The sequence below is a fragment of the Lactuca sativa genome, chromosome 9 (assembly GCF_002870075.4).
Source record: "Lactuca sativa cultivar Salinas chromosome 9, Lsat_Salinas_v11, whole genome shotgun sequence".
Taxonomy (NCBI): Eukaryota; Viridiplantae; Streptophyta; class Magnoliopsida; order Asterales; family Asteraceae; genus Lactuca; species Lactuca sativa.
This window is the reverse complement of record NC_056631.2, coordinates 165,810,971-165,822,196: the sequence shown is the minus strand read 5'-3', so window position 1 is coordinate 165,822,196 and position 11,226 is coordinate 165,810,971. Positions and strand designations below refer to the sequence as shown.

Below are 11,226 nucleotides of genomic sequence, written 5' to 3'. Positions count from 1 at the left end.
TCTCAAAACACTGATGAAGCTACATCTCAACCCCTGTGGAATATCCAAGGTTCCAATTATAGGGTTCAACCAAATATTTCAAAATACCCAAAAGAACTGCAGATGTTGATTGTTTCTCTCAATCATTCAGTTCTTTCCACTGTGATGACTGCTTCTTTCTCAGTTTCGATGACATGGTTATCATTGGCAGGTTCTACGACAGTCTTCAACAAAACTTCCAAAGTGATTAAATTCCAGTTAACCAACGATAAGAAATACAAGCTCATGAATAAACATTTCTCTCAAATCTTGAATGTTCCCAATGTTGGACCTTTCTATGAGGTTACTAATGAACACATGGTTCACATGTTCAATGAAATGGGTCATCAACCCTCACTCACCAAAACCAGTCAGTTTAAAAATTCATCTTTACCGTTATATGGAACTTTTTGTTTGGGATAGGTCGAACTGTTAGTCTTGATAAAGCTAACTTGAGATTTATCCTATGATTGTTGGGCTCTATTATGATCTGAGTGTTGATTATGCTACTCAACTATGCGAGGAGTTTGGTTTTAGTATCTTACACACCAATGTTGCCAATGGTGTTTCATGTGCTCGATGTAGGAGTCTGATATTGCAACAAGTGTATAAGAAGGAATGGATTCTTGTTCCAACTGATGTTCTAAAAGACGAGTTTGGAATTTATCAACATCTAAAGACTGTTAAAGATGATTCAGAGATCTCTTTCCTAATATTGCCAGAATTACGGAAGCCATTCTTAGAAATGTGGATCCGAAGAACCCTGTTCTTGTTTCTTACCTTCAAACAATAAACCCTATTGTCGAAACATGGGTGTTGTTCCCCAAAGGAATTGAAGGAACTTCAAAACGTGGCAAAAGTTCCATGAAATCCTCAAAGGTTGAAAAACCTAAATCTGTTCCTGAGACAGTCGATAAGGAAGTAATGAAGCCTGTTCAAGAACCTATTATTCAGGATGTTCAAAAGGAAGTGGTGCCCTTGATAACTGGTGTTTTAAAACGCATGAAGAAGCGAGCCCATAGACCTCGCCATTCACTAGAATCGAGGCTTATTATCGAAGACGTTCATGATAAGTCTATTTCCTCACCTAAGGAGGTTTATGTTTCGAAATCAAAGAGGATATGGAAACCACAACTCAATCGCAAGGGTGTGGTTTTTCGTGAAATCCAAGCTCCAGTTTCTTCAGCTTCCAAGAAACGAAGAGCTCAAGCCATGGTCAAGAAGATTAAAAAGAAGCAAAAGAAATTACAAGATCCTCTTGATGAGGTTGTGGTGGAAACAAATTTCGAAGATGATGGTTCTCAGTATCCACTTCGCAATGATAATGTTGGCTTCGCTTCACCACAAAGGGATAATCTAGTCAAGTAGAATTTCAAGGAGACTGGAAATCTTAGTGGCTATGTGAAAGCATCTAATGTGGACACATCTACTAATTTAGGTGATCAATCAACTCAATCCATCCCTGAGCAGATGTGTGTCATACCACCCGAAGTCTCAATTGCTGAATCCATATCGGAGGAGTTCAAACTTCAGGCATCCCTGTGAACATATCTAATATGGACACAAATGCCAACATGGATTATGGAGTGTTAGCTCATATAGCCCAAGATAATTCGAATGTTTTAACTTCAACTGTTCTTGTTTCTCTTATCTTATCTTCCACTATCAAAACAACCATCATGGACACTTCTACTTCCTTACCTCCATTTATTACACCTACACCTATTTTGTTACCAACTTCCATTACTTCACCCACTTATCACAACATTCTAAATCAACCTATTACCTCGCTTTTTCCCTCACAATCAACCGAAGGTACAAAATCTACTCCAAAGGTTGATCAAGATGATGATGAAGTTATGGTATCGTTTGCTGATATCCAGTTTGATTCTGAGGAGGATAACTTTCCTGATCATATGTTTATGTCAGGAAAGAAATTCAAGATCTTGAATCGTAAGTTGAATTCCTTACTACAACTTCAAGCTGACTCTGTAAATTAAAATGTTGCGTTTGGGATCGAAGTTGATGTGCTATCGAAGTCTCAAGAGCATAGACTGAATATTGCCATGGAAAAAATTGAAAAGAAGCATGAAGAATGGTTGAAATGTCATGTTGAGAATTTTCAATATGAGGTAAAAAAGCTTCATGAAGTAGCCAAAGAAAGACATACTCTTTTTGTCAAAGAAGTTCAGAAAGTGGAGCAGTTTGTTACTCTCAAGTTCGAGTCTCTTAAGTCTGAATTGTCGAAGGAGGTGACTAAGCTTGAACAAAGTCATTCTTCTCTTCATCAAAAGTTGGATATTTTTTCCGAGGCCATTCACAAACTTGTTGAAAATTTCCATACTTTTTCAACTTTGGATTCGTAAGTGTTCACCAAGATGGACGATCTTTTGGCAAGCTTGAAAGAGTACGTTTTGAAGCTTGAATCTTCTCCAAAATCTTCTCTATCTCCATAGTCGTTGTCTCAAATGTTTTCTTCATTGGAGTCAAATTTAAAAGCTGAACTAGATCCTCTTCTGAAATTCATGGATTTGATGCTAACTGATGCCCCACCTGTTAAAACAGGGGTGCAAGGGGGAGAAAAGGGGGTTGGCTATGGTTTTCCAAAAGGTGTTGGTTCTGGTTCATCGAAGGAAACTTCTCAAGGAAAGATTGTTGGGAAGGTGATGAGTACACAGATTCCGACTTCACTTCCTAAGTCTATGTCAACAACCTCTACCATAGTAACTTCAAAGCCATCGGCCAAAGGAAGAAATGCAATGCAAAGGGAAGGGTATCAAAGTCGATCCTACTAAAGAAGACAAAAGGATTTCCTTGGAAAAAGAAATAGAAAAACAAAGGCAGATCAAAAGCATTCTGAGACAAAGCCAGAATGATTCTCCAGGTCTTGAGAAAGGTGTCATTTTATTACGTAAGTATTGAAGATATAGTTTTCAATGGGATCATGCATGACTATGAGAAGGTTCCTAAAAATAGATTTGATACTGAAAATACTGATTTCAATCAATTAGATTTTCCTATCAATGAAATGATGTTCATTTCTGCTCAGTATCAGATTATGGATAAGTTCGACGACAAGGAAGAATAAAAAAGATTGAAGCTAAGATTTCATGTAGTACTTAGCAAAAGAGAACATGATATCTGGTCATTGGTGAAAATAGTGAAAGTTCTCAATATTTCAAAAGATGTTTTGTTCGAAGGGGTGTTGCAGAATTATAGATTTCATGTGGTCAGAACTAACAACGTTGCTTGTGACGTCTTAGTTGCAGATTTTCCTTTGATGAATCTCAATGATCTCATCAGTGTTGCGAAAATCTTGAGAAGTGTGGATGTATCGAAGCTTCAATTGACCAAAAATAATATTTTTTGATTGGCTTCACACATATTAAGCTGTTTATTCATAATTATAATGATTGTCCTGCCATGACAAATGTGAAACTTCCCTTAGCAATCGGTAGACAAGTTACTGTGCCACAATCATTGCTAAAAGGTCAAACAAGCTTGAAGAAATTCGAAGATGGAGAGATATGTGTTAAACCTTTGGGTGTTGTGTTCGTTGGGAAGAATAAGTAGGAGAAGATTACGAAGTTCTTATTCCATGTTTGTGATGTGGAAAAGTACATGAATTCACAGTATACAAATCTTCTTATTTGTATCAATAACTGCAAAAGAAATACAAAAGGAGATAAATCAGAGATTCATAAGACAATTAGTTGATACACAGAGATTAAAAGAGTACTTCATCAAGCAACGAAGATGCTAATGAATTAGGATTCGACACTGCTCACTAAGGGGAGAATGTAGAGGTCGAAATATGTTGTGAGGTGTTAAAGGGTCTTATGTCTTGTATTAGTGTCGAAGGTTGTAATGATGTTTCATTGTATCTATTTCATAAGGGCTCTATTAGATGTCAAAGCGTTCAGGTTTTAACCCTTATGTATATTTTGCTTACTTTTGTCATTCCTATAAATAGGGATAGGTGCTAGAGATAGAGTAACTTTTGGTCCTTCATGTTCCTTACTCTATAACACTCTTGTATCTTTCAGAAGTATCAATTGAGCCAAACAGATTTTATTTACAACTTGTGTTCTAGATTCAACTCGTACTCTGATTTCATTAAATTTACTCGATTCTCTAGAACGACACTTATATATAGTGAATAGTATTTTGTTCATCAATGATCTACATCCATCAGAGACTAAAGTGATATTTCGCATGCATTTCTAAGTATAAAACTTCAATTGCATTATAAAGGTGGAATATAATACATCAGGTCTATTACATAGTGTGTTCACGGTGACTTAGACCAGTGAACGTTGAACTAATTTTATCGATTGTCATAATGTTCCTCCACATGCTCCATGTAGGGCGGATCCGAGGGTTATCTCAAGGTAGCCCGGGATACCCCTCAAAAAAAATTCAATAGTGTAATTTTTTTTAGAAAAATTACATTTTATGTAGTGTATATATACGCATCCCTTTACTTATAAGCACAAACAAACAGCTAGTCTATTGGTGAAGGTGCTGGCTTATTAAAACAAAGGTCTCAAGATCAATTCTGGCTCCTTACATATCCTTTGTTTACATTTCTTTTATTTTTCCAGCTATTCTATTCTTTTGTTTTCCCACCTACTCTATCCCACATCGCCAAACTCATGTAAACTCAATTATGTTCATCTATTATATAAACTTGTTATCCTCACCCTTCATTTGATATCTACTTTGAGTCCCACATTGATTCAAGTATCAAAAGATACTTCAACTTCATGTTTATATAACAAGACTTGAAGTTAGCTAAGGATTCGATTAAGGTTTGGGCTTAAAACCAAAACCAAATCGGGAAATCCAAGTACAAATTGAAAATCGAAACACCGAAGCAATGGCTTTGGATTCGGTTCGGTTTTAAAATTTTCAAAACCGAGGTTGTCGGTTTTGGGTTTGGTTAGGTCAAATCTAACCTGACTCGCCCCATGCTCAGCCATTGCGGTGATTTTCCAGAAAAAAATAGGATACCCCTTTGTATTGAGTCTTGTTCCGCCACTGACTCCATGTACTTCCAAGTGCTCAATGTATTCAACAATACTTCATAACCCAACAACATAAATTCTCACTGAAAGCCAATTGGTTATCTTTATATGGTTCAAAACGAAAGGGTACTGATCTCCATGGAGAAGTATGGGTTTGGGGGAAAGATTTGATGACATAATGAGTGTCTCGTTTCACAGTGTCTGTTGCATGCCTATGATGAACACTCTCACCCATTTGATTTACCATAGTAATTATGGCTCACTTCCTTAACATAGTTGTTCCTCATTCTATGTGCATAAAGCTTGACCCATTTGAGGAACACGCCATCTTAGATGCGAGCTATGAAGGGATTATAGAGGCTTTCAGAGTCGTTTGGACTTTAGGTCCGAAAGTTTTGACTCTTAGAAGCCACGTATATCCAAATAGTATGTCACGTCGTCTTTTGTAACCGAAAGAACCTATGAAATCAAATACCTATTGCAGAATAAAAGATAAGTGAAATAAAAGATAAGTCAAATTTTATAGTGAATAAGTCACAAAAGATGTGAAGGTAAACTAAAAACATTATATAAAATATTGGGTCTCTTATGTCATTAGCCGTATATCTTATCACTACAAAAAGATTGGGCAATAGCGGCGACACGCGTCGCCGCTAAAGGCTAGGCGTGTCGCCGGTAATACCTTTAGCGGCGACATGTCGCTGCAAATACGTCGCCGGTATTGTTTCGTCGCTAATACGCTCAATGTCGCCGCAAATACATGTTGTCGCCGCTAATACTTCCGTCGTCGCTAATGCTGCCCGTCGCCGCTAATATGTTGTCGCCGCTAATAGGACGCCGTCGCCACAAAAGCCGTCGCTGCTAATGCTCTTTTGATTTTTTTTTTTTGTTTATTTATTTCACATTAAATTTATAATCAATCCAAATATTAATCCATATAGCATTTGAAAAATCTGATAATTTTATATAGAAATATTAATACATAATATCAATCCAAAATATTAATCCATATATATACCACATTTAGTATTGTTTCAAATTACACAACGTTTCATAAAATCCTAAAATAACTACTCGTCCTCATCATCATTTCCATTATTTGGTGGCGGCAATGAGCGAAACCACTCTTCCAATACTGCAGAACAAGCCGGGTCCTGTAGTATTGTTTGGAGCATTTGCAACTATAAAAAAAACAAAATATATTAACAATATATAAGAATAACATTATAATTAATTATACCATTCAATTATAGCATTTACTAACAATTACCTGTGATTGTGGTTGTTCTTGTGTCATTGGTTGTTGCTGATCGTACATAGACACAACGGTAAGGGGTTTACGCCCAATGCCTCTAATATGTCCGCGTCGAGCACCCAATATTCTTTCAAAACAATCTTTTATATCAGTTGGTGCTAGACCGCTTGCCTCAGAAGTAGCTTGGGTTCGTTGGTTTATCTCTTCGAGTAAAGTATTCTGTATTTTTTAAAAACAATAAAAATCATAAAAATTAGATTACTAAATACCTTTGATGATATAAACACTTACATGAAAAATACAAATTAACCACTTACGTATTGTTGCTCGACTGCAGGACTATAAAATACCCCTTGGCGATTGGAATTAGCTTTACGAAAAGCTTCGATTCGACTGATATCCTATTTAACATTAAAATTTAGATTAGTTATACTTTAAATAAATATTTAAATTAATTTAATTTTATTCTATTTAAATTAAAATTACAAGAAGTACGTTGCTATTAAGTTAGTTTTATAATTAATATAATTAAAGCTAAAGTTGTAATGACCAACATTAAGTCACTAAAAGTATGTTGCTATTAAGTTGGCCAAACATTAAGTCACTAATAAATTAAACACTTTGAAACCATATACAATACATTACTAGAAGTAAGTTGCTATTAATAACCTAATTAAGCCAAATGTATACATCCAATTTGCATATTTCAATTTCATCCAATTTCATACAATTAAGCCAAATGTATATATCCAATTTCATACAATTTGCATATTCCAATTTAATCCAATTTGCATATTCCAATTTCATACACTTAAGTCAAATGTATACATCTAATTTGCATATTCCAATTTCATCCAATTCCATACAAATATAAACATCTAACTTTCATTTTAAGGCAATGTGGTATAAACATAAATTTCAATCCAACAAATGTATATATTCATGTCATTTTTTTATACATCAATCTAATCTAAACATAAATATCAAAATATACACAAAATGCATAATTAAATTCCTACAAATCTGAAAAAAAAAACACACAACAAAATATTCCAACAAAATATATACAATCAAACAAAATTATCCAATAAAATGCATAATTAACCACTTCATATCTCAAAATACAAACATAATCACTCAATATAATTGAAAAATGCTCACATTTTATCATCTTTATTAACACAAAAACAGAAAAATCATAGAAAAAGATGAGAAATTCGACCTTGGGGAAGGAGGGGCAATTTCGGAATTTGCAAAAATATCACCGGTTTATGGCTGTCTTGGAGGAAGGAGGGGCAAGCACCGGTCCAAGAAGCAATTCCAACTCCACAAACTTGTCAAAAAAGCGTGATATTGCAGAAAGAAGAAGAGGAAAACGAGAGAATTGGAAGTAGAGAAGAAAATCGCAGAAAGGGAACCTATGAAGGGGTAATCTGCGTTTAGTATTAGCGGCGACGGGTTTTAGCGGCGACGTTAGCGCAACAGCGGCGACAAAAGGGCATTAGCGGCGACATGTGGAGGGAAAAGGTAACGCGCGTTTCCGCTATCCTTTACAGCCGTTAGATCAAAATAAAATCGGACGGATGGGGTGAAAACGACGCGGATCGCTAAATCAAAGCATTAGTGGCGACGCCTTTAGCGGCGACACGTAGCAATAGCGGCGACACGTAACGCGTCATTTACGTGTCGCCGCTATTGCTATGCGTCGCCGCTAAAGGCGTCGCCGCTAATGCTTTGATTTCTTATAGTGTATAGATATTTATATTATTGAAAATAATGCTCTAAAGTGTAAAATTTACACAAATATTAAACATTAAAAAACATTGCGACTATATTATTCTTATCGGTTTTTAGTTAATTAAATATTAACTTCAAGAACTGTTATCATTCAAAATATAAACTATACTTAAAAATGAGATTTATATGATGGAATTTTATGTAACATCTGAAAATATTAGGTAATTATAAAAGAACACTATTTAAAAACTTAACCATTAAAGGATATATACTTTTTCAATATATATAAACGACAGTAATAATAATAATAAACTAAATTGGAGGTGCACTTAATTCGCATTCGTAAATAGGTTAGTACTACGTAACTTTATTACACCAATATTTTGGAGATGCACTTAATTCGTATTCATATATAGGTTAGTACTTGTAGTATATATCTTTATTACATGAATATTTTTTTTCCATCTTATATCTCACACTTGAACCAGCAACCTCCCTAATACCACCGACAAGGCCCATTCTGTTATGTAGAGAGTACATTATGTTACATCGCACACCAGCATCAACGGTAGCGGCCATGTCCTATCTCCTTTATAAGTAATCTAACTATCAAATATCCAGTACTTGCTTCCTCCATTATTTCGATATGCTTCTCCTTTTAGTTACGTTGTTGGCTTCCATTGTCCTGTTTCTTTACTGGAGAAGGTCTCATCGTGTTATCAATTGGGTCGTTTTTGGCATGACCCCCGATCTCATTCTAAATGCTTACCGTGTTCATGATTTCTTCACAGATCTCATCAAATCGAGACATGGTACTTTCATGCTTAAAGGTCCTTGGTTTGCCAACATGGACATGCTCCTCACCTCCGACCCAGCCAACGTTCACCACATCTTAAGCAAGAACTTCCCCAACTATCCCAAAGGTCCCGAGTTCCGGAAGATCTTTGATTTCCTTGGAGATGGAATCTTTAACTCCGATCACGAGTTATGGGAAATCCACAGGAAAACAACCATGTCTCTATTCAAACACCCCGACTTCAATCTGCACTTAGAAGCAAATATCAGGAACAAGATTGAGAAAGGGCTTCTACCTCTCCTTGAATTCGTCTCCCATGATCAACAAGAGACCGATTTGCAGGAGATATTTCAGAGGTTTACATTTGACGCTATCTGTCTGTTGCTTTTAGATTTTGATCCTGAAACCCTGTCTCTGCATTTACCATATAATGCATGTGAGAAGGCCTTCACGGACGCAGAAGAAGCTCTTCTTTGGAGGCATCTGTTGCCGGAAAAAGTTTGGAAGCTGCAACACAGATTCAATATAGGAAAGGAGAAGAAGTTGATCGAAGCTTCTAAGGCTTTTGATGAATTTATATATAAATGTTTGTCAAGGAAAGAAAACAAGCTCACTGATGTTGAAAGAGTAGAGAAGGAGGTCGGATTGTTAAAGTTCTTGATCACTAGTTTCGAAGGACAGACGGGGACTTCAGGGAACTCAAGAACGTTTTTAAAAGACACCATATTCAGTCTGATGATTGCCGGAAGAGACACTACAAGCACAGGTCTTTCTTGGTTTTTTTATCTCATCGCCAAAAACCCTAGCGTAGAGAACAAGATCCGAGAGGAGATTGAGAAGCAAGTGGGAAATTCAAAATGGAAAAATCTTAATGCAAAAGAGTTGGAGGGACTGGTGTATCTTCATGGAGGTTTATGTGAAGCATTAAGACTCTATCCCCCTGTCGCTTTGGAGCACAAGGCACCATCGGACACAGATGTACTCCCAAGTGGGCATGTAGTTAATAAGCACAGCAGGATAATTCTGTCGTTTTATTCAATGGGAAGGATGGAATGGATATGGGGGAAGGATTGCTTGGAGTTTAAACCGGAGAGATGGTTTTCAGGGAGAGGAGGAGTAAAACACGAACCATCTTATAAATTTACAGCGTTTCATGCGGGGCCACGAACGTGCTTGGGTAAGGAAATGGGTTTAATTCAGATGAAAATGGTGGCGACTGCAATCATTTATCATTACCATGTAGAGTTGGTTAAGGATCAAGAGGTTTGTCCAGCTGATTCTATTATACTCCAAATGAAATATGGTTTGAAGGTTAGGCTCTTTCCTATCAGAGAGATCAAAATATAAGATTAAGAAACCTAGCGCATAGGGTTTTTGGGCATGCTTTTCATGAATTAAGGTTTCTTCATTTGAAATCAATAATTAAATGCAACAATTATTTCGGATGTCATTACAATGTTCGTGTATAATACTGTAAGTTTTAAAAAATATATTGATTGGGAATAATTTATAAGTTCATGCTAAGCATTTCTGTGATATTTAGCAGGAGATGGTTATCAAATTCAGAGGGGGGGGGGAGAGAGAGAGAGAGAGAGAACAATAAATGTTCACATATAATTGGTGTTAAGATTTAAAGACTATTGAAATGAGATGTGGTACCCTCTCAAACAAAACAATAAATGTTCACATTTTATATTTATAGGAAACATTACAGAACACACAAGTTTGGTCCCTTTTGTTGTCACATTAGGTCATATATATATATATATATATATATATATATATATATATATATATATATATATATATATATATATATATATATATATATATATATATATATATATATATATATATAAAAGGTTAGGTTATTTTGTTTTCACTATCTATTGTGCATGTATGACTGATTATGAACCAATCATTTTAGTTATTTTAAGAAAGTAATTAATACATATTACATGTTGAAGATATAATAGACATTAATTACATCTTCAACATTTAATATGTATTAATTAGTTTCTTAAAATAACTAAAATGATTGGTCCAGAATCAACCATACATGCACACAATAGATAGTGAAAACATTTGAACCTAACTTTATATATATATATATATATATATATATATATATATATATATATATATATAGAGAGAGAGAGAGAGAGAGAGAAAGAAAGAGAGAGAGAGAGAGAGGATACCCGCGCAATGCGGCGGCGAGGATTTGTTTCATTCAGGTGGTTAGATTATGTCCAAAATTTGTTTGGTTTTGATGGCTCTCAAATGGTTTCCTTTCGGTATATATTTTCCTTTCCGGAGGCTTTGTTATTTGGGTTTAAAATAAAAGTACTTTATTATTTCGATTTAAATGTATGTGGTTTTTAATTAAAAAGAAA

At 35.4% G+C, this 11,226-nt stretch overlaps 1 protein-coding gene across 4 annotated transcripts; it reads left to right on the top strand.

The window, feature by feature from the left end:
• Window positions 1–8,469: 8,469 nt before the first annotated feature.
• Window positions 8,470–10,283, top strand: LOC111889689 (alkane hydroxylase MAH1). Of its 4 annotated transcripts, none has more exons than XM_023885832.3 (2): window positions 8,470–8,605; window positions 8,829–10,283. In XM_023885832.3, exon 2 carries the CDS (start codon window positions 8,858–8,860, stop codon window positions 10,178–10,180), a length of 1,323 nt encoding a protein of 440 aa, XP_023741600.1. In that variant the 5' UTR covers window positions 8,470–8,605; window positions 8,829–8,857; the 3' UTR covers window positions 10,181–10,283. The 4 variants fall into 4 exon arrangements, with proteins under 4 accessions (XP_023741600.1, XP_042754179.1, XP_023741598.1 ...); XM_042898245.1 differs by having other exon boundaries at window positions 8,473–8,742; XM_023885831.3 differs by having other exon boundaries at window positions 8,477–8,634.
• Window positions 10,284–11,226: the final 943 nt, after the last annotated feature.

Bases quoted from the DNA above. Each gene is read 5' to 3' on its own strand.
- LOC111889689 (XM_023885830.2), top strand. From the start codon at position 8,684: ATGCTTCTCCTTTTAGTTACGTTGTTGGCTTCCATTGTCCTGTTTCTT.